At 40.0% G+C, this 24,040-nt stretch overlaps 1 protein-coding gene across 1 annotated transcript in view; it reads left to right on the top strand.

Annotated features, from left to right (window-relative positions):
* The first annotated feature begins 1,956 nt into the window (after positions 1 to 1,956).
* The window catches only part of lgr6 (leucine-rich repeat containing G protein-coupled receptor 6), a 287,303-nt gene continuing 265,219 nt past the window's right edge, over positions 1,957 to 24,040 (top strand). Inside the window, exon 1 of the mRNA XM_078242326.1 lies at positions 1,957 to 2,220. Within this exon, the coding sequence (XP_078098452.1) occupies positions 2,030 to 2,220 (191 nt within the window). The 5' untranslated portion in view covers positions 1,957 to 2,029. The remainder of the gene's footprint in view (positions 2,221 to 24,040) is intronic.

Below are 24,040 nucleotides of genomic sequence, written 5' to 3'. Positions count from 1 at the left end.
CATTTGAGGAACATCATTTTTTTGCTGCATTTTCAGGTGCCCCCTAAACTAAACTTCATTTTAAGCTTATTTTTAGTGTACGAGTGAAGGAACTCTGTAGATTTTCTTTTGAAAAGATTCTCCATAGTACGGTATAGGACAGTACCAGATACTGCCCTGTTAACTTTATTTTTCAACTTTCACTGCTGCTGGTACCTGAGGAAGTATTGTTTTTATGTACACCTCTATGCTGTACGAAACCTGAGTTTGAGGAACCTGTTGTAAACTTGGTGTTTTAAAGAATTCTCTGCCATTTTAGTCACTTACTGTACTGTATTTCAGACTGTACAGTACAGTGTTTCAATTTTTACATTGATTTTTCCAGACAAAAATTGTGTTCAGGAATTTCACTGGCTTTAAGATTGATTTCAATGGGAAATCATGTTTCACTTAAAGGTGGTTCACTTTCAGGATCTCAAGCACCACGTTACGTGATGACTCCCTGCATCCAATCATTTTGTTTGGCGACAAGCATTGAAGTATTGTACATGCAGCAGTATTTCCTCACCTATCCCAAGGAAATATTTTTTTAAAATAGAGTATGACTTAAAATCTGTCAACTACCTAGCATAGCTCCTTACATACATTTAAGCAAAGGTGCTTAATTTTTTGCATCAAAATTCATGTATTGCGCCTGCCCGCAGCCAATGGACGCCAAACAATTGGCTGGCTTCTCAGACTGGTAGTGGCAATGAAAGAGGGGAGTGAATATACAGAATATACAAAAAGTTGGACAATGACTGACGCTCAAAGAAAATCTTTTCAACAGGTAGGCAGTTACAGTACTTCCTATGGGAAAACATTTGAACATGAGCCTGTGGAAGAGGCATTAGGGACGAAGAAACAGAGAAAGAAAGATTGACATCAAATCTAAAAGGAAAGAGCGAGTTAAAGCAAAGATAGAACTTGGATGTTAGAGGCGGCAGATAAATCAGCAGAGCGCCGCGTGTGCCTCCTTGTGATGAAAGGCCTGTCGCAGAATACAGCCGTGTGTGTGTGGTTTTGGTCACTTTTGGGAATCCTTGTACTGTATAATTAAACAGGCGCCAACGCCACTTAGATTGTGTGTCGCTGCTTTGAGTTTTGATTGTTTCAAAGTTTGGATGCTTCAATTAATAGAACCGTTGTTGCATTTGGGAGGAAAATGCACGTTTTTAGTCTGTATGATTTCAGTTGTCTCGCTTAATCAGAGAAAGAAACTTTGATAAACAAAGATTCTGAACGGTTCCTGGTTTTGGTTTGAACACTGAGAATAAAGGTATTAATATATATTCAACTGCCACTATTTCTAAAGCCTCACTTAAGGATTTGGCGGGATGAAACTGGACAATTCTTCTCATTATGTTTTTAATTGTTAACTATTACTGTTTTTTTAATGTTTTGGCGCCATTCGTGCACCAATTGAATCGTACAGTTTCAAAGTACATTCATCCAGGGAGGTTAATGTTTAACTCCTTTGTGGCTTTTTTTGGCGTCAGTACAGTTTTAAATCGGTAGACCCTCGCAAAATCATCTCTTTAAGCCTTTAAACTTCTCGAACATGCACCTGAGGTGCAGCAAACAGCAACCCGTTTTCCAAATTCGGAATTGCAATAACATATGCGGTTAAAATATCTCGTTCAACCAAAAAGAAAGCCTTAGTGAGACCAGTAACTTCATAGATTGTGTAACTGAACTGAATGATAAGATGCAAAACTTTCTCTCTGCAGAATAAACGAGGGGCAACTTCGAATTAAATATTGGTTAACCAACCTATCATGTAATCTTGGCATGTCTTGGAGAAAAGAGCTTGCAAGCTCCTCCCACGGCGATCAATCATTCAATTTCAGTCCCCGACGCCAGCCAATGAGGGGAAGACGTGCTTTCCCCTGCACTACAATAGGTAGATACGCTTGCAGTCAGAGCTGGGTGAAGTTTGCAGAAATCTACATCCACACACGTGTGTTACTGAAAGTGACATCCAAAACGCTCCCATTCATCTCGCAGGAGAATGCCCGTGTCCTGGCTGCCGCCGCTGCTCCTCGCTGCCCTTGGGTATGCCTCCACGAGCCAAGAACCAACCAGCCCTCCCTGCCCGGCTCTGTGCCACTGTGAAGAGGATGGCATCTTGCTGTGGGTCGATTGCTCAGAACTGGGGCTTACAACTCTGCCGGAAGACTTGAGCCCGTTGACGTCCTACCTGTAAGTGCCTGTAATATTACTGACCCGCTGCGTGTAAGGCAATCAATGAATGTAAAGGGGCTCCCCTCACCCCCTACAGTCTTACAGAGAATGCCACAGAACCAAAGACTTGCAGAGAAAAAGCAGTGTTTAAACGTGAAAAGTTGATTAACGCCAATTGGAAGAAGGGGGCTTCTCTTTACTGTTTCATGCTAGCTCTTCAGCCGTTTCTCTAGACTGGACTGCAGTCCAGAGAAAGGGCAACTGTGCTTTTTCGTTAATATAAGAAAATTATGAAGTGCTGAATGTTGGTGATGGATGTTTATGCTCTCTGTCCGAAATGGTGACGAGGCAGGTCCAATCCTACCTTTTAAAAGGAAATTGGATAGACATTTGTAAAGGGAGGAATGCATGGGGTATAGAGGGAAGGGGGGGGGGGAGAGACTAATTGGGTAGCTCTTCCAAAGCACTGGCACAGACACAATGGACCGAGTGGCCTCCGTCCGTGACGATGATAATGTACTCAGAAATAATGCACGTCCAAATCAATTCACTTAGTTCTTATTGCCCTGGGATTAGAACCATTGCTTGGGGGGGGGGGGGTTGTTGGGGGGGGGGGGTTGGGGGGGGGGGGGGGCATGCGCTAAGGAAAAACTTTAATGGTTACCCCAGATAGTCCGAAGGAATTTTTCGGTGTGTTTATATCTGACTTGGACTTGGACTGTTTGTGTTCATTGAGATGAATGTTAAATAGTTATGCTTCATAATGGCGATTGTTTACATGGCTGAAGCTCTTGACATGTTGGTCAATAACAGCGATGGAGTAAGATATCTCTACATTCATAAGATCAATGATGCTTAGCTGGAACGGAGTGAATAAGAAGTTCCTGATTCAACAAAACTCCTGTACATTGTGGCTCAGAGCTTTCAGAGTGCGCTCTCGATGTACTGAAAGATTTGTTTAACCCTTGCTGAGATGTGATATACTGAGGGACCCATTGGAGCGGTGCGAGAGGATAACATTACAAAACATTACTACAACAACAATATAAAACATTACAGTAACATTGCAGCAACATTACAAAACTTTGCAACGACATCACAGTAACGTTGCAATAACATTAAACAATATCACAGTAACATTGCAACAGCATCACAGTAACAGTGCAATAACATTACACATATTAATATTAACAGTAACATTGTAATGACATTACAAAACATTGCAATAACATTACAGCATCACAGTAACATTGCAATAACATTACAACAACATTACAGTAACATTGCAGTAACACTGCAACAACATTGCAAAAACATTTCAACACCTCACAATAACATCGTGATAACATTACAACAACATTACAATAACATCGCAATAACATTACAACAATATTACAGTATCATTGCAATAACATTACAATAAATTGCAATAACAGTACACCAACATTGCAATAGTATTACAGTTGCATCCGTCCGCTGTCACAAAGCACATGCCTGCCGGGGTAAAACTGTACCTTATTTCTTTCACTGTCACGAAGGCAGAACGAGTGTCCGGTGCCAGGAATAGTTTCTCTTTAAAAAAAAAGCAATTACTCGCTTCCGTCGGTTGGTTAAAAGGGAAAGGAGAAGAATTTCCGCCCTGTGCTTAGAATTTTAAATAGCTGAAACTTTATATGAAAGACAAGCAGGCTGCAACAACATACTGACATGCTCAGAAATAGGCAGGCACATCAAAAAGCTTTTAGAAATTGCCTTTAGTGCTGCACCTGCCAGGAATATTAATCCGATTTCTTTGCATTGCTTTACAAGCAGTGCCCTAAATCTCTCCCTAAAACACACACTAAAATCTCGCAACCTTACAGCAGCGTGGTGCTTCCAATTAGATTGTGCGGCACCCTTCCCCTCGTGGGGCAATGCGAATATTTCCCTTACTGTTTAAAGTCACGTTGGCCATATATTTGCGCAATGGATATTTTCGTAATTTTAACCGCAAAACGAAGATTAGTTGACTTCAAACGTGCTCAGTGCGCGATATAATCTCGACCTGAGCCGATGGGCAGTGCTTCTCTGACAGCCAGCAGCCAGCAAAGGCACTGGACTCAGGTGTTTGTGTTGGGAGACCGCAAAATGCCGACATCTCGGGGGAAGGGGGTTGGTGCTGGCACTAGTTGGTGAGCAAATCGTGCCCCTTCACGACCACAGTTCACCCTCACTGTGTTTGCTCGTTACAGCAGGTCGACCAAAGATTAAGAACACGCAGAATAAATTAAACCGACTAAACATTAACAAATGGGAACCGACAAAGAGGGCAATCAGTCAAGGGAGAGACTGAAACATGTCACTGGGTTCGGAAGTAGAGACATTGCGTTAATTAACGCACGGATTTGAACTTGCTTTGATTCGGTATGGAAATGTGGATGGATTTTGTCCTTCCGTCTAAGATTCTAAGTGTAAATATATATCATTGCACATTCTAACTAGAAATCCAGTAGTCAAAACTGATCATTAAGCTCTCAACTAATCATGCAGATGTTATTTTGTTTTAAGTTATGTATGGAATAGCGTTTACATTCCCCTGCAATTGGGAATCTGTAACTTGCACGTTCCTACTTTTCTCATGACGATCTTAACAAGCGCGTTCACACTAATTCACGAACTTAAATCAACATTTACCTTTTTTTTGCACTACGGGAATAAATCAGCCCCCGGCTAACAAAAGACGTATATTTGCTTGGGAAGATCACTGAAGATGTTTGGCTGTGATCTACACTTAAGCATGTTTGAAATCGTTGGAAATGTACAGTCATCAGTAAAATGTCTTTGGTATCGTACGCACTCAAAGGCAATGGCTTCAGGCAATGATGCAGTCTAACTCACCTGTATCTCTGAACATCTTTCCGCAGATAGTGTCTTACATCTACATTTTGCGTTTATAAATGTTATTTTTTTAAAAAGAAATGGTCGAAACATCTAAATATCGCAAGCATTTTGAGTAGTCTCCTTTTCCAATATCATTCTTCAAATGTAAACCGTTTATAAAATTGATTTGTTACAAAATACAAGTTTTCTGAGCGTTACAAGCTGAATATGAACAGATAGAGATCGGACTTAATGGAAAATACAAATAGCTGGAAAGCTATTAAACAGTTGTAAGGGTTTTCACGCGTCTTATAATTTTAGTATCACTGTTTTACAGAACTGCGGTAACAACTTCCCGCCGCACACACACACATTGCTAAACTAGATAGTAGGTGCTACTGTAACTAAGATATATTGCAGGTACCTGGCAACTCATTGACAAGTGTTAAACTTTAACTAACACTGATATATCATTCATAAACTGAAATGATCAAATAAATTGCATCAGTCCATCACACTTACAGTACAAATATTATAAAGAATTCCAGAAAATGCTGGAAAATCTCTGCAGGTCTGACAGCATCTGTGGGGAAAGAATAGAGCCAACGTTTTGAGTCTGAAACATAGAAACATATAAAATAGAAGCAGGAGAAGGCCATTCGGCCCTTTGAGTCTGCTCTGCTATTCATTTTGATCGTGGCTGATCATCAAATTCAATATCCTAATCCCACCTTCCCCCATATCCCTCAATCCCGTTGGCCCCAAGAGCTATATCTATTTTTTTCTTGAAATCACACCTCACTTTGTTGACAAAGGGTCACCCAGACTCCAAACATTGACTCTATTCTCCCTCTCTCTGTTGTCAGACCTACTGAGATTTTCCAGCATTTTCTGAATTTGTTTCAGATTCCAGCATCCACAGTATTTTGCTTTTATTATAGAATCCGAGAAACACCACAGTGCAGAAAGAGGCAATTTGGCTCATTGAGCCTACACCGACACCAATCCCACCCAGGCCCTAACCCCATAACCTCACTAATCTTGCTGACACTAAGGGGCAATTGAGCATGGCCAATCAACCTAACCCGCACATCTTTGGATTGTGGGAGGAAACCAGAGCACCCAGAGGAAACCCACACAGACACGGGGAGAACAAGCAAACTCCACATAAACAGTGTCCCAAGGCCGGAATTGAACCCGGGTCCCTGGTACTGTGAGGCAGCAGTGCTAACCATTGTGCCACCATGCTGCCTTGTATCATAAATAATTGTTGAGCAGCAAGAGAGTGCAAATATTCCCAGAGACAATATTCTGTAAAATGCATTGTATACTGTTTATATTGATGTGAAGTAATCTTAGAGTTGCATTGTGCAAGCTGCATGATGTAATTGGAAGACCAGGTTGTGTAGGTCTGATTTGATAAAAGATGACTAGTGCCACTCAGCAGATGAAGGGGCAATGCTCCGAAAGCTCGTGCTACCAAATAAATCTGTTGGAATTTAACTTGGTGTTGTGAGACTACTTACTGTAACTACCCCAGTCCATGCCGGCATCTCCACATCTTGGTAAAAGACGAGGTAACCTCCCACTGCTTCAGTTTCACACTTGCTACAATGGGACTACATCCAGGTGTAAAGCAATAGGCGTCACTGTATCTTTCGATCACTTTTTTTTAATGAGAGCTGACAAAATAAGTTACCTCTAACATTGGGATGGTAATCAGCATGTATGTGCAGAGCTCCATTTTCCTTGGCCAGGCAATAAGATCTGACTGCCAACAAACCTTGCACTGTCACTCATGTCACTCTCAACAGGTAACAATGTCTGTAGTTAGACTGAATTCAATCACACTGAAGGCATTTGGCATACACCAAGCATGTGTGTGGAACATGCTCAAGAATTTGTGCCGCAACTTTTTTTTTGCAAGTCAGACCTCTTTGATGATGTTACCTTTGATGTTTCGAAACGTTATGCCTTGCTTAAAATGTTCGTCTCACTTGCATTCCTTGCATTTTATTTGCAATTTTGAAGATAACCCCAAATGGTAAAATATATCTTAGATTATGGATCATGATAGATAAATGTTTAGATTGGCTGTAAATCTAGGATAAGAATATGGCTTGGCTCACCATCAGAGTCTTCTTTCATTATTGTGACTGCAACTGAAAGCAAGCTTGAAAAATGCACACTAAACAAAAAGTAACATCATTTCTATAATGAGCTCAAAGGTGTGCCTTTATTTAGATTCTAGCAACCTGTTATCAAGTTTAGCACTCCACCATGTGCTAAGCATGTACTGATGTGTTAATAACCTATAATAAATGTACATCATATCATTCACAATCTTAAACCTTCACTTGCACTGCCAAGTTTGCACTAGAATAAAACAGGTACAGAGACTGTTCTCAGACAAAAAAACTTGGCAGTGTAAACTCTCCAGTTTGATGTTGTGTATGAACGCTCATCTCTTCAGCTGCAAATTCAATCTATTTCATGTGTCCTAAGGCAATACGTGAGATTGGTGCGCTTGTTTGTTGCCCCTACACAAGCATCCTTGTATTGCAGCTGTTTAACTTGATTTAGAGGGTTCAAGGTCCAGGCTAGTGTAATTTCTTAAGAATAATGTAGGGACAAGAGTGGTGCATTATGTTGAGACAGCACCATGTTCAGGTTTGAAACTCCATTCTGCTGAGTTTCTGTTTTCTAATGCCTTGCTAGGAGTGGGTAAATAGAGGGGCATCATCTCTGTGCCCCTCCGAGCAGCCTGCTGAATTGCTCACCTATTATTAGGTTACCCATCTGCTTTCTTGGATATAGTTGACACAAGATGCACAAAGGGCTAAGGACGTTCCTCACAGTGAAAAATATTGAAATAAATGTAGATATTTTCTGCACATTAACCTGTTCTAAAAGCTAAATCCTGATGCAAAATGCAACCTGACCAATTTTTCATTTAATTCAACCCAAACCGTCTCCGTTCTTTGCCGAATCATAAATTGATCTAATCATTGGTGAACAGTTTAACTGTATCAGCATTTTATGCACTAGGTGGCAGTCTATTCCTTACCTCAGTAATTCAACATAAGGAGAATTTGGTGTATTATAATAACATGTTTAAAATTATAATTACATCTTACATTTATTTTTACACAAAATATTCCTTTGCCTAATCTATTGACTGTTGTCAATATTTAATTATTTCACTATTTGAGAATAATTAAGGATCTGTCCTTTGATCATTTTTTAACAATGATAATGACTTCCTTAACCTTTGTTAGCTCAGCAATTAAAATTCATGCGGTCCTTTTGTATCTTCATATTTTGAAAAGGTACAATAGATAGTTTGTGTGGTCTGTCATATATAATTATCAACATCAACTCCTTGAAATTACTGCCCTCTTCTACACCCCAATATTTTTCTGGTTCTGCGTAAGATACACTCTGTTGTGACAACACTTTCTATGATTGCATCAATATTACACTCAGAACTTTACCACTATCCACCATATTAAATTAAGTATTCTTCATTAAAAATATATATTTCCTCTTCTTAGATAGCAATATGTGCAACTTCACATTTTCCATTGATACATTCTATCTGTAGTTCATCTTTTATATGCTAGATTACTGTGCAAGTTTTTAGAATTTGCCATCTTTTATCTGGATCCCCCAGTTTTTCAAATGCTTACTTGCATATTTACTTTTCATAATGTTCATGACTCTCCATTAATATTGGGGATTGCTTTAACTTTATAACTGTATCCAAGTCCAGCTTTTGGGCTCATTCAGTATAAAACTATAAATCCATTATTCAGTTAATCTCAATTTTCATTCTATATTAAAAGTTGAAAGAAAATTTATTTAGAGATTGCGTAGCCTTTAGGAGCCATACAGAAAAAGGGTTGTAAAAAGAAACTTGTATAAGGTTGTTTCTGGAACGATTCTCCATTTATAATGGAGATTTTAAAAAATATGTACATTTTTAAAATGGCTAACGTGAAAATATCAAATATGGAATGAGAAACAATTTTGTAGTTCAATATGTCTATTCCTGCAGCAAAGACTGTATAAAACCCAAGATCAATTCAACTCAATTACTGTCTTCAGTCATATTACTATTAACATGTACCTTGAACTTGAGGGTGTTAGTGCCAGCAATGAAGGGAGCATAAGTTCATGATAGATGAGATGAGTATACTGATGGACATTGCCTATCACAAGCCTCATGTTCTTGGGGCGGAGGTTCTGTTTTGATCATCTGGCATCACCAATTCTCCCTCTTTCTTTTGACCCTGGCATGACATTGTGTCTCAAAGACCTTCACTTGTTCTGTCCTGTCAAAAGTACCATTTGCAGCAGCCAGCGGCCAAGCGTTGACAACCATGGATCAGGGGAACCTTTAGTGTGTCTTTGTGGTGCTTTTATTGTCCTTCCTGTTCTCTTCAATCATCTCCAGCTCTCAAGAAAATACTTACATAAACAATTGTACATTGTTCATCCTAAGGACATGGCTACTTAAAGGGCCTTTTCCCGCCCAGCCTCAATTTCTTGGCTGCTGGACGCTGGTTGGATCAGCTCTTGATCCCGGGTGGGCTGGAGGTGGGTTGCCGCAATCGAAAGGCCCCTTCAGATTTGGACTCCCTCCCTCCCTCCGGGATCTCAAAACTGCAGCCTTTCCCCCACCGTGGCCTATCACCTGACACTGAGATTGCCCCCCCCCCCCACTTCTGACATACTTGGGCATCCCCTATCTTTTCGTGCCCAGGAGCCCTGGTATTTAGCTGGAATGCAGTCCACGGACTTGGGATGGGATTTAACTGTCATGCCCACCATGGGAATTGTAGCAGGAGGGACACGGACCTTGCAAAGGTCTAATGACCTCAGGCAGGATTTTTCAGCTTTTGGGTGAGCGTGGCCGTATAAATCCCACTCTGACCACAGCACTGCAGTACCTCTTCCAGCCACTGTGCCTGGAGGAGCTGGAGAGCTGTTGACCAATCTGATTGGCTGACAGCTTTCCAAGGTACGACCTCTATCCTAGGGTGAATGGAAGTTCTGTTGGCTGCCAATCAATACTCAATTGAGTGTAAAATGGCAGGGGGCCTGTCAGAGTCAACAAGGATGCAATCCTTACTAACTCTCAGTATTGTGGGTACTGTGTGCTTGCCATCCTAGAAACTCAGGCCACTGTCTATCCATTCAAATACACTGAACTGGGAAAAAGTATCTAAAATTGTGCAGAAAATATCATGAAAATAAACAACCAAGGGCAATTCTAACTGATGTTGGGTGTTGTTTGTTGGCTAGCTACAACATTTTTTGGGCCAATACTTTATTCGGTTCAGGAACAGTTTCATGATAGAATCATAGAAACCCTACAGTGCAGAAGGAGGCCATTCGGCCCATCGAGTCTGCACCGACCACAATCCCACCCAGGCCCTACCCCCACATATTTTACCCGCTAATCCCTCTAACCTACACATCTCAGGACTCTAAGGGGCAATTTTTAACCTGGCCAATCAACCTAACCCGCACATCTTTGGACTGTGGGAGGAAACCGGAGCACCCGGAGGAAACCCACGCAAACACGAGGAGAATGTGCAAACTCCACACAGACAGTGACCCGAGCCGGGAATCGAACCCGGGACCCTGGAGCTGTGAAGCAGCAGTGCTAACCACTGTGCTACCGTGCCGCCCTATGATGTGACGGATGGGAGAGTTTCTGTTGATAGTACATTGTCTGAATTGTTTTGAATAGAGAGGAGCAAGGCATTGTTCTCCCACACACTGTTATGCAGCTATGTTGAATGATGCAGCTAGGAGCTGGATTCAGGTAGGAGCTGGATTTTGAATCAGGAAAACTGTTCAATCCATCATGGCTACAAGTTTTAGTTAAGGTCTACAAACAAATTAAATAAGAACTTCTGTATGCTGCCAGCCACAGGCCTGCTATTTACCTGAAGAAGAGTAAAATCATGCATTACCGTTGTTGTGAGTATCAATGTCATAACGAAATATAGTCCAGAAAGACCGTGAAATTTCTCCCTAGTTCACAAAGACGATGGATCAAACATCCAGCATATAATTGTTGCCACCATAATAAGGAAATCATACTGTTAGATTACCTCCCTACTCATACCATAAATGTGAATTATTCTCACACTGATATCATGATATAATTCATGCAAGCACAGATTTGAATCAGATTACAGTATATAGTTATATTTTTGACCTTTGTAATTGCATATCTATAGGCAATTAAATAGATAATAATCTGTTTCATGAGGTTAATTATGGCTCCAATAAAGTATACCAAAATAATAACAGTAGCAAAATGATGGTGGGTTCTTCCATATGCCTTTAACTTTCTCCATGCCATTTATCAACTGAAGTAGTGGAATCTGCCTATAATGATGGTTCTTAAATACACAAATTGATTCATTAAAAATCATGTTCTGTTATAGAAGGTCTTCAGAATGTATTTTACTATAACCAATTAAACAAACATCTAAAAGGTTTGCAGTAATTTAGGCAATTAAACTTGAGAGATGGTAAATGTTACCATCTGCCACTAATAAGCACTTTTAGAATCATAATCTATACTTAATAGGTCAGGGTGCAGAAAACTGGTGCCAATCAGAATTAGTTACTACTAAATCAGTGGGATCAATGCATTGGTCAATGGCTGTCAACCTTTTGATTCATCATTATGCATAGTACAGTATATTTTAATCAGTTGATCAACAAATGTGAGCATAAATTTGTTTCTGGAGGACTGGGGGACTCGACCATCTAATTTATGGCAGCCGTAACCAATACCGCCAATGCAGTTAATTTCAGGTTGTAGCATATAGTTTTAGTACGGAATTGATCCTACATATTTATTACTTTGTTTGTTAGGGGAAAGGAAAATGTTTACCCAGTATCTTTGCATTCATGTTCTTTAACTCTTGTGCTCACCAGTCCAAGTTAAATTGCCTGCTTATCCTCTGGACAGCTCAGAATTCAAAAACAACAAATTTAATTTATGTTCTACATTTGACATAGATCAGGTCCTTTCTCCATATTTTGTGCTGAAACCAAATTGAGTTTGATGAATCTTTCATAAACTAGAATTTTAAATTGAGGAATCACCTTTATTCCTCCAATAATTGCTATACCATAATGTAAATATGAAGCATCCATGAGTTTTTCATTGTGTTGGGAGAAGGGAAGTCTCAACACTTTGAAGTTGAGATGGATCTACACAGCATGCACGTCTCAGTACCCCAACTTTTATTTGTTAATCATACATTCCCTGGTCAGTTCAGATTTAATCTGAATTTAAATAATAATGGGCGGTACGATGGCACAGTGGTTAGCACTGCTGCCTTACAGCTCCAGGTTCAATTCCGGCCTTGGGTGACTGTGTGGAGTTTGCATGTTCTCTGTGGGTTTTCTCTGGGTGCTCCGGTTTCCTTCCACAGTCCAAAGATGACCATGATAAATTGCCCCTTAGTGACCTAAGATGTGTAGGTTAGATGAATTAGTATGGTAAATGTGTGGGGTTAAAGGAATAGGGTGGAGATGAGGGCCTGAGTAAGAAGTAAGTCAAGTTTATTTATTAGTCACAAGTAGGCTTACATTCACACTGCTATGAAGTTACTGTGAAAATATCCTAGTTGTCACACTCCGGTGTCCGTTCGGGTACACTAAGGGAGAATTTAGCATGGCCAATTCACCTAACCTGACACTCTGTCAGAAAGTTGGTGCAGACTCGATGGGCCAAATGGCCTCTTTCTGTACTCTAGGGATTTTATGATTCGCCAGTATCTAAAGCGCCTTTCAAATAATAGGTAGCTAAAGCAGCACATATTATATTAAGCATTGCTTCATCTTTGAGTTTGACAGGGTTGTACCATATATATTTATACTATTTTGATTATTTAGCTAGTCAAGCCATAGCAACTTGAATGTTGATTCCTGGGTCTTTATGATGGTATTTTAAATGAACATAATAGGGAAAAAGAAACACAAGGAAAGAGGAATGGGTAAAGTACACAAGTTTGACATTTTTGAAAGTTGAATATAATGCAGTGGTGATGGATGGTGTTATACTGTAGCTAAAGTCAACAAAAACCTGCTCGACTAAACGTGTTGATTGTGCTGCGTTTTGTTGATTTAGATTTCTACTCTCTCCAAGGTGAACTATTCTGGAGTGAGAGATGCTGCTCCCTGTGATTAATGTTGTGATGATCTGGTAGCAATCATTACTGAATCTTGTTTCATTTTCAAGAATTGTTCACAAGAAAGTACATTTTAATTTGGGACACCAATGAAATCTGAAAATAAGTTACTAACGCTTAACTATTTCCGTATTTGTTATGGTGCTCTGTAGTGCTTAATGCTGCTAATATTCCCTCTAGGTTTGAGGTAAGGATGACCTCCCCCGCACCCCACTCGCACCCCTCCCCCCCCCCCCCCCCCCCCCCCCCCATACGACCATTCTCCCCCAGGTAAACAAATCATTTTCATTCTGTTCATAAACCACTTACAGTGTCTGTGCAAGATCTCAGAGAACAGTGTTTGGGATAAATTCTAGTTGTCCCAGAGCAAGCTCACCTGCAGTGCAGTTGCCAACATGTGAAAATACAGATGCGAATGATCATCCGTATTCATAGAATCATAGAGTCCCTACAGCGCAGTAGGAGGTTATTCGGCCCTTTGAGCCTGCACTTACAACAATCACACCCAAGCCCTATCCCCATAACCCTACGTGTTTACCCTGCAAGTTCTCCTGACACCAAGGAGTAATTTGGCACAGCCAATCAACCTAACCCGCACATCTTTGGAGTATGGGAGGAAACTGGAGCACCCGGGGGAAACCCATGCAGGCACGGGGAGAACACGCAAACTCCACACAGACCCAAGGCTGGAATATAACCCGAGTATCTGGTACTGTGAGGCAGCAGTGCAGCCCAAGCTGCCCTAAATATGTGTACAATTTTGAAAATCAGAATACTTGCACCAGTTGCTTCCTAGTGGATTATTCCAACATGCTCAGGGGCTCATTATTCCAAACAGTAAGTCCATTGAAAGTTTCACAGTAATGTTTTGTTAAGAGCTTGTGATAATTTAATAGATTTGCATTGGAACTAAAATCATGTCAGGACATCAGGTAAAAAGCTGATGAGCACCGTCCAAAAATAACAATTTTGTAATATGTCATGACAATTTACAGGATTGGGATCAGATTTATAGCAACATTGAAATAATAAATCATGGGGATCAAAAGATTCCAAGAACAATAGGTGCATTCTATAAAACTTAAATTAAGTTCTTTTGTGTGATTTTTTTACTTGCTTTAGTTTTATTTATTTAGCTCCTTGAAACATGTCCATATTCACGGAGAATCTAAATCCCCTATTAAATATAAGCACAGATTATATTTAAAGAAATCAGGGAACTCTAAATAGATAGTTACTTTTGTCTCAAACAACGATTCATTCAGTTATGTGTGGTAAAAATGTGAAACCATCATTATTGTCCTTTACTCCTTTATGAAGGCATCATGACAATGTGACAGCTGCTTTCTTTTGCTGATACATTGTGGCATTTTATTTCTGCTCTTGTAATTACCGCAGTGTCTTATTTCACAGATCTGGATGTTGATTTCAAGGTTTCTTTAAACAAAGCAGTCAGAGTGTGAAAGGGAGATGTTAAGTGGAGGAAGCACTCCCTGGCACTACAAATAGACTTTCCAATAGGTGATATCTTTTTTTGAGGATGTGGAATGGACATTACCAATGTGAAAATTGAGCAAAAAGTTACTACATGTTGGAGTAGAGTTTCCACTTTAAGCTTGAAATTGCACTGGTTAGATTACAATTCACATTTCTGTTAAAATTCATTTGCAGATAGCAAAAACATAACATTTTTCACTGCAGTCAGGCAGTGTAACGGAATGCAATCATTTCATTTTTCACTGTTTTATTATGACAAATCTGCCATCCTCTTTCACCTTGACCTGTCTGCAGACTTTGCCATGGTTGACTGCACCATCCTTCTATTTGCCATCTATGTTATTGACTTTGATGAAGAGACAAAGAGTGGATTTTCCAACTGCGCTCACCCCAAACCCGTAAAATCCCATCTAAGGTCAAGGAACCTTTGCATGGTCTGTTCTCCACCTGCTACAATTCCTGTGGTGGGCAGGGTGGGAAAATTACCCCAGAGTAATGTATCCAAGTTTGTAAATGATGCAAAGTTAGGTGGGAATGCAAGCTGTGAGGCACAAAGAGGCTGCAAAGAGATTCGGCAGGTTAAGCCGGTGAGGAACAAGGTGACAGGTAACCAAAGTATAGGGAATTGTGAGGTCATTCATCTAGCTTGTAAGAATAGAAAAGCAGAATATTTTATAAAAGGTGTGATACTTTTAAATATTGAGAATTTTGTGTATACTCAAACAAAGAAGACAGGAGGTTAACATGCAGGTACACAAGAAATTAGGAAGACCAATTACATGTTGGTCTTTATTGGAAGGGGATTTGAGCGTAAGAACAAGGAAAGCTTCCTACAATTGTATAGGGCTGTGGTGAGACCAAACCTGGAGCACTGTATAGTTTTGGTCTCCATATCTAAGGAGGGATATACTTGCTTTTGAGGCAGTATAGTGAAAGTTCACTAGATCCCCTCTGGAGTTTAGAAGAAAGCAACGTACAAGATCCTGATGGCACCTAACAGGGTAGGTACTGAGAATTCTTTTCTCCTGGCAAGATACTCCAGAATACAAGGACGTAGGGTCGGATTTTCCAGCCGTGGTCGCTCCAATACCGAAAAATCCTGCCTGAGGTTAACGGACCTTTGTATGATATGCCCCCGCCGGCTATGTTTCCTGTGGTGGGCGGGATGGGAAAATTCCGTCCATAGTCTCAGGATAAGTGTTGACCATTTAGGAATGTAGTTGGCGCTTAACTGCCCCCTGAAATAGCCAGGCAATACACTCTGATAAAGGGCAATTAAGGATGGGCAACAAATGCTGGCCTTGTCAGTGAGGTCACACCCCATGAAACAATAAAGAAGAAAAGGGACATGATGAAAAGAAATTTCTACAGGCAGAAGGAGCTGACAATCTTTGGAATTCTCTACCGTAGAGGGTTGCAAATGGTCTATCGTTGAATATAATCAAGGTTAAGGTAAATAGATTCTTTGTCTCTCATGCATGAAGATGGGAAGAGAGTGGGAAATTGGAGTAAGGCAGAAAGATCAGCCTCAGTATTGAATTGCTAATTAGGCTTGAGGAGTTACGTGGTCTGCTCCTGCTCCTATTTCATACTTTCTCATTGAACAGAAATGAGAAAATTCTCCAAAAAAAAATTAATTTTGGTTTCAGTATGAAAACATTTTCAAAACACCTTCAAATTTTAAATACTATCAAATATAAAGGATGACTCAAAACAAAACCTCAGAAGATTTCTGGGGTGACACAGTGGTATAGTGGTTAGCACTGCGGCCCCACAGCTCCAAGGACCTGGGATCGATTCCAGGGTGACTGTCTGTTTTCATGTTCACCCCGTGTCTGTGTGGGTTTCCTCTGGGTGCTCCGGTTTCCTTCCACAGTCCAAAGGTGTGCAGGTTAGGTAGATTGGCCATGGCAAATTGCCCCTTAGTGTCCCAAGATGTATAGGTTAGGGGGATAAATGGGATAAATATGTGGGGTTACGGGGATAGGATGCTCTATCAGAGAGTCAGTGCAGCCTCGATAGGGCGAACAGCCTCTTTCTGCACTGTAGTGATTCTATAATTCTATGAAGTCTGCAAACTAAAGTCAGTCTTAAATTGTGAAAGTTCTTCATTCATCCATCTCCGCCAGCATGATTCAAAGTGTCTGTGATATCATTACAATGAAACAATGTACAATAAGTGGATAACTGGATGTAAGATACAGTTGTTGGTGTTTAGTGATAAAGTCACATGGCAGTTGGCAATTGGGCGGCACATTGGCACAATGGTTAGCACTGCTGCCTCACAGCGCCAGGGACCTGAAGCCGGAATTAAACCCGGGTCCCTGTCTGTGTGGAGTTTGCACCTTCTCTCCGTGTCTGCGTGAGTTTCCTCCGGGTGATCTGGTTTCCTCCCAGAATGTGGAGATGTTGGACTGGATGTTCATGGACGTTCGAACTAGGCGTTCCTCCCAGAATTCAAGGATGTGTAGATTAGGTGGATTGGCCATGCTAAATTGCCCCTTAGTCCCCCTGACACTATCAGGGTAAATACGTGGGGTTATGGGGATAGGGCCTGGGTGGAATTGTTGTCGGTGCAGACTCGATGGGCTGAACGGCCTCCTTCTGCACTGTAGGAATTCTCTGATTCTATGTATAGACCTGCCGCAGTCTGAAAAGACTGCACTCACCCAAAACAGCTCGAGTGTAATTTTTGAGGCATTCCTTATCTCCTCAAGATCATTGGAGAGTGGAGTCTTGCCGACTCCAGACTATTGATGGCATGTCACATAAATGCTCTGTAGTAATGTTCCAATCGGTCACTTGTCGGATGCATCAGCCAAGCTTCATTATGATGAAAGCACAAATGAGCAATTTTTTGTTCAAACTCTGGTCACCTCAATATAAAACCATAACATTTTTTTCTGTGAAAGAAATAGTTGTATTGAAACTCAACAGTCAAATGCAAAAAAAACTACTATACATTTGGATATTGACTTTTTAGAATTCTGGATCATTTTTAAGGTGTATCAGGAGCAGGCCTGGACACGCTTGAGATTTGGCAACACTTACTGATGTATCACTTAATTCAATCTTCTGCAATAAAATCTTGCTAAGCTGTTCACGATCAGAAGTTTTAAAAGTGCAATTTACTGAGAAGAGATTTTCTTTCAAAGCTGAAGTAAGGTTTTCTACAAGGTGCTGATCTACAACAGTCCTTTTGACAATCCATAAGGATTTCACACATGAATAGAAAACAGTGGGAATGGTTCAAAAATAGAAACAATGAATCGTGTACCCTAGAGGAAGGTTGAAATTCCATTGTGATATTATCATTAAAACATTTTGATGCCTTTGCATAAAATTGCTCTGCTATTTTAGCAATGGCTATTTGAATATTTTAAGGCATGGATTAAAATATCAGTCAGAATGCAACAACAAATTGATTCAAGCCACATAGTGCATAAGAGTTCAATCCAAAGGAGTTTAGTCAATTCCAATTATTGTTATTAATAAAGAGATATTAATATCTGTCACTATATGCTTGTAGAGTACACGTAATCTTTCTCTTGGGTAGGTCAGGCCTGGGAGTATAGTTTCTGTCTGTATCTGCTGCAGTCTAGTAGCAACAGATGTCATACGACAATCTTACTAAAACTATACATTGCATGATTGATTCAAAGCAAAAATAGTGCACGTCTTACTGATACTGAAAGATAAAGGCATTGCAGATATAATGATAGCCACGCTATTTACCTAACACTCTGCAGAAAATGTTTAAGAGGCAAGAGACTTTGATATTCTCTGAAACCTTGAGTTCTCAGTTTATACCATCTGAGATTGTTTCCCCCTCCAAATCTCACAGTAGGTTTGCACGACTTGTTTAAGATGAAAGCTCTTTATTTATTCCCCATGGTCTGGGCTTGGCTGATTGACGCCAGCCGCAATATCCAAAGTCGCCACTAAAGCACATCATAAACATCCTCCTTTGACTCTGGTCTAAATATCAGTCCTACACAGCAACACAGAGAAACAAACTCATCCCAAGCAACATTGTTTGCTCAGAGTTTTTAATTAATGGCTTACATTGAAGAGAAAGCTAAAATAATATTAATATTAAAATAAATAATAAAACCTGTAAAGTTTTCCATTATCACTCGCTTCTCTCAGTTTTTATTGTACTTTTTCTGCCTGGTCTGTCTAGATTTGTTGTTCCACAGGAGGAAGGTGAAAGCGACATCTTTCATGTGCTATATGATTAGCCTTTTAGCAATATTGTAAATAGGACCCTCGCCATTTATTCGTCTTGCAAGCTTGATACAGAACTAGAGTGCACCAAAGCTATCATGGTCAGATCATTGTCCGATGTGTATCATGCAAACTCACAAATGATCCGAAGGCCATAATGTTTAGACCTAAAAAAGGGTCTGGCCTACCTCAAACTGCCAAGGAAAGGCAAAATATTTCAAAAATTTGAACAACGGACTAAGCAAGTGCTTTATGTTGCTACTATGCAGTGGCTACATTTGTGTATTTTCCATGAACAGGTTGCTGCTGTCAGTCTAAAAAAGATATTCTACCTACCACACTTTTAGAAACATTGGCCAGAATTTGCTGGCCATTCACGTCCTGTCACCGTTGACAGCGAGGACGGAGAATTTGGCGTTCAGCCAAATCTCTGTTCACTGTGGCAGGACATGAGAATCCTGGCTGCGAATGAAGTTGGAGAATCCGGCCCGTTGTGTATGAATTTCAGTGCCAGTGTGATGCTAAGTATATAGGCTGTTCATCGCAACAATTGGCTGATGGAATCAAACAGAATGTTCTTTTGGTTTTCTGTAATAGGCAGAGCAAACAATCTGTGCTTGCAAAACCCAAAATTAAAATGTCTTGTTTTGGACAAGGGAGGAAAGATGAACCAAAACTTCCAATTCTTTTCCATTCTGTCCATAATTAGTGTAGTGTATTTTGAAAATGAAGATGTTTGTGTTTCTAAGTTCCTGTTAGTACATAGTCAATTACAAAAAAATACCAGCAGCAGACTTTTGCAGGTTTAAATAAAGGGGATTATTTAGTCACAAATTCACCCCAAAGTATTTATCTCACTTCAGTCACACACCACATACTCAAGGAAGATACAACTAAAGAAGATGGTGTACTTCTACAAGTATAAACCAAAATAATAGTTAACAGTTCACGTGTCTTAGTGAGTCCAGTGAAAACGATTCTTCACCCATTATGATTCAGTTCAGAAATTCCTGAAAGATTGATAGTCTGTGTTGAAGTTGCAAAGATCATCTGATCCCCTTGACAATCATAGAATAGAATCCCTACGGTGCAGAAGGAGGCTATTTAGCCCGTCGAGCCTGCACCAACAATTCCACCCAGGCCCAATTCCCATAACCCCAAGTATTTACCCAAGTATTTATCCCCAGACACTAGGGGGCAATTTAGCATGGCAAATTCACCTAACCTGCAAATCTTTGGACTGTGGGAGGAAACAGAAATACTTGGAAGAAACCCACACAGAATGTGGAGAATGTACAAACTCCACACAGAGACCGGAGGCTGGAATTGAGAGAGAGAGAAAGGCACAGAGAGAGAGAGAGAAAGGCACAGAGAGAGAGAGAGGAAGGTGCAGAGAGAGATAGTGCTAACCACTGTACCACCATGCTGCCCATCACTTAACAGTTTATCAGTGTCCATTTTAAAAATTAATAAAAGCAGTTGCAGAGGCTGCCATGTGAGCACAGTCCATGTTTAATTTTATGACTATGACATGTCTTTTACTGAGTGTGGCAGTATACTGTTAGATGTGATTCCACGATTGGGAAGCACATGTTGAATAATCCACAATGCACTAATAGATGTACTAAACAACTAATTTATGATGATCAGTGGACCTAAAAATGTCGCTCATTTATGCTTTCTCAAATTTATTCATGGGATGTGGACGGTGCTGACTAACCCAGCATTTGTTCCCATCCCTAATTGCTTGTGAGAAGGTGATATGAGCTGCCTTCTTGAACTGCTGTAGTTCATCTAGTCTAGGTGCACCCCAGCGTTGTTAGGCAGGAGTTTCACAATTTTCACCCAGTGAGGGTGAAGGAATGGCAATATATTTCCAAGTCAGGATGTTGAGTGGCTTGGAGGAAAACTTCCAGGTGGTGGTGTTCCTATATGTTTGCTGCACTTGTTCTTCCAATAGTAGTGGTCATGGGTTTCGAATGTGCTGTCTAAGGAACCTTAGTGAATTCCTGCGGTGCATCTTATAGATGGCATACAATGCTGATATTGTACGTCGGTGGCGGAGGGAATGAATGTTTGTGGATGGGATGCCATTCAGGCTGTGTCCTGGATGTCGTCAAACTTCTTGAGTGTTGTTAGAGCTGCACTCATCCAGTCAAGGGGAAAGTGTTCCATCACACTCCTGACTTGTGCTTTGTAGATGGTGGACAGGATTTTGGGGAGTCAGGAGGTGAATTTGTTGCTGTAGGATTCCCAGCCTCTAACTTGTTCTTGTAACCACAGTATTTCTATTCTGGTACAGTTCAGTTTTTTGTCAATGGTAATTCCCAGGGGAATGTTAGTGGGGAATTCAGTGATGGTAATGCCAGTGAATCTCAAGGGGCAATGGTTAGATTCACACTTTGTTGGACATGGTCATTACCTGGTACTTGTGTGGCGTGAATGGTACTTGCCATTTGTTAGCTCAAGTCTGGACATTGTCTTGGCCTTGCGACATTTGGACTTCTTCAGTAGCTAGAAACGATATACATACATTTCTGCATAAAGATTTGTTCTCTGTAAATAAAAGGAATACGTTCAAGCCTTGAACCTTTTATGAATTATACGGGCATTTTGGGAGCCTAGAATTCCCAACCAATCAGCATACTTTTCTCTGGTAGTATAAATTGTTGAGATTGCTTCAAATTTGCATCTGTCCTGACAAGTGTAAGACAAAAATCTTTGGTAACATGTCTCACTTTTCAGCAATATTGAACATTCACATTGCATCTCTCTCTCTCTAACATATATCATAATTTCTCAAAGAACTAAGCCTCTCCTGTCTGTTGCTGTCCAGCTGTTACAGGACATTGGTTATTGGATAAACCACGCATGTTCTATTCCACCAGACCATGTGAAATCTGTAGCTCTCATTAAAAATCATTTACTCAGTCATTTCTCTCTCACATAACCATCAGCAAACATTTGTATTAAAAATGTAATTTCCCAATACATGAGTGAAAAAGAAAAGCACCAAATAAAAGTTTGAAATAAATTAGTTTATTCATCATTTTAATAGTACTGTACTCACTGGTGACTATAAAATAAAATGTAGGTAATGTTTTCAGTTTGTTTCTTGTACCTCTTGAAGTTTTTCTATGCTTGATTTATTCAAGTTTGGCTATTAGATATTTGATCAGCAATGTAATATTTAAGTGGTTATTTAGCTAAGCTTTTTTTGCTGTGTGGACATTCTAAACATTGGAGGCATTACACCCCTTGGACAATTGACATGATGTATCCGTGCTAGGTGCATGACATTTTACATAGGAACTTAAAGGATGACCTGTTTAACCGGGAAAGGAGCTAACCTTGAAGGAAGCTGCTTGTAAAGGGCTAGTGAACCCTGTAGCATGGATTTCTAATGTTAATTTAGTTTTGGCGCAAGCGATAGAGAAATTCTGTTATCCAGCAACAGTGATGCCATCAGACAGGCTTAGCAGCCAATCACATTTAAGAGTAAAACAGCCACATGCCATTAATAAGCATGGGCCGAAATCTTATGGTCGTTCACGCCGGCGGGATTTTCTGGTTCTGCGGCAATGAGCAGGGATTTGACTGGGTGCCAAATTCTCTATCCTCACTACAACGTAATTGGGGCATGAGCAGCTGGTAAAATCATGCCCATGGCGTACCATTCACTTTATTTTTGTAAAACTATAGATATAAAATAAAGATTGGGACATACAGATGGGCTTAGAAGCTGAAATATCAGAAACAAACACTAAAAAATATTATTTTAAAAATGATGGAAATTGAATGGAAAAATTTAGAACTCCATGAAAATAAAGTTAGGTTTTTCAGGACCAGAGAGGTGGTTCAGCAGTAATTATAACTTAGTACCTCAATGAAAACCTAATTACACCTCAGCCAACTAGGCACAACTTTTTCAAGGGTTTGTTATAGTCAGAATAATAGTGTAAAATGTGGATATCAATATCGATTTAGAGATTTGCAATTGATTTCCATCTGCAAAGACTTAAACCATGCACCCTGCAGAGGAGTGGAGAATCAGTGCAAGAAACCTCTGGATTTCCATATTTAATAGTGCATGTATGGTTGCCAGAAGTTGCTATTCATTTCATAGCGTAATGGCAATAAGCGCTGACAGTAACTCACAATTGATTCTTCTGCTGTGTGAAATGTGATTTTGGAAACTTGGAGGCAATATGGTGCTTGTCAGTTTCAGGTGCAGTTAGAAAGCGTACAACAATTTTGGATTGTTTTGCATATGTAACCAAGTCATTTTTATGGAGATTTAATTTTGTGCTGGAGAATTTTCTTTACCATTACTTGTGAAAAGGCAAGACTAGATTATAGAAGAACAGTAATGTTATATTGTAGAGCATATTTACTATTTTTCTGTTAAAGTACATGAAAAAATACTTTAAGACTAAAGGCATGATCTTACTGCCTGTCCACGCCATGCTCGCTGAAGTGAAGTCGGAGAATTTGGCAACAAGCAAAATCTTCGTTCATTGCTGCGGAATGGGAAAATCCCGCTGGCGTGAATGGTCAGAAAATTCCAGCCTGGAACTAAGTAAGAATGAGGCAGATTGACACCAAATATACTGGTTGCCAATATTGAGTAACCACTTTACTGATGTTATTTAAAGAGCTACATATATCGTTCCTCTAGTATTTTATGTTCCTGCAGTGTATCTTTTATCATTTTTTCGGTTATGTACTTGACTATCCACCAGAATTTAAAAGAGCTTGAATCCAAGAGTTTTTTGGAAATCAAAGGCATTGAAATGACACAATGTGGTGCAATTGTATAAGTGTCCAATCCTACAATCTCCATACAGACGTATAACCTTTTAAAAAAGATTTGAACTTCCAGTTGATCGCTGGAAGAATGACATGACAAAATTTCATGTTTTAAACCTTGTACTGTAACAAATAACTAAACGCACTACAGATTAAACACTATTTTCTTTTTGTAGGCAACTTGTACCTTAAATGACAGAGAACAATTTACATATACTTAT

The sequence above is a fragment of the Mustelus asterias genome, chromosome 25, assembly GCF_964213995.1.
Source record: "Mustelus asterias chromosome 25, sMusAst1.hap1.1, whole genome shotgun sequence".
Taxonomy (NCBI): domain Eukaryota; kingdom Metazoa; phylum Chordata; class Chondrichthyes; order Carcharhiniformes; family Triakidae; genus Mustelus; species Mustelus asterias.
The sequence above is the reverse complement of the archived record's forward strand: the minus strand, read 5'-3'. Positions and strand labels throughout refer to the sequence as shown.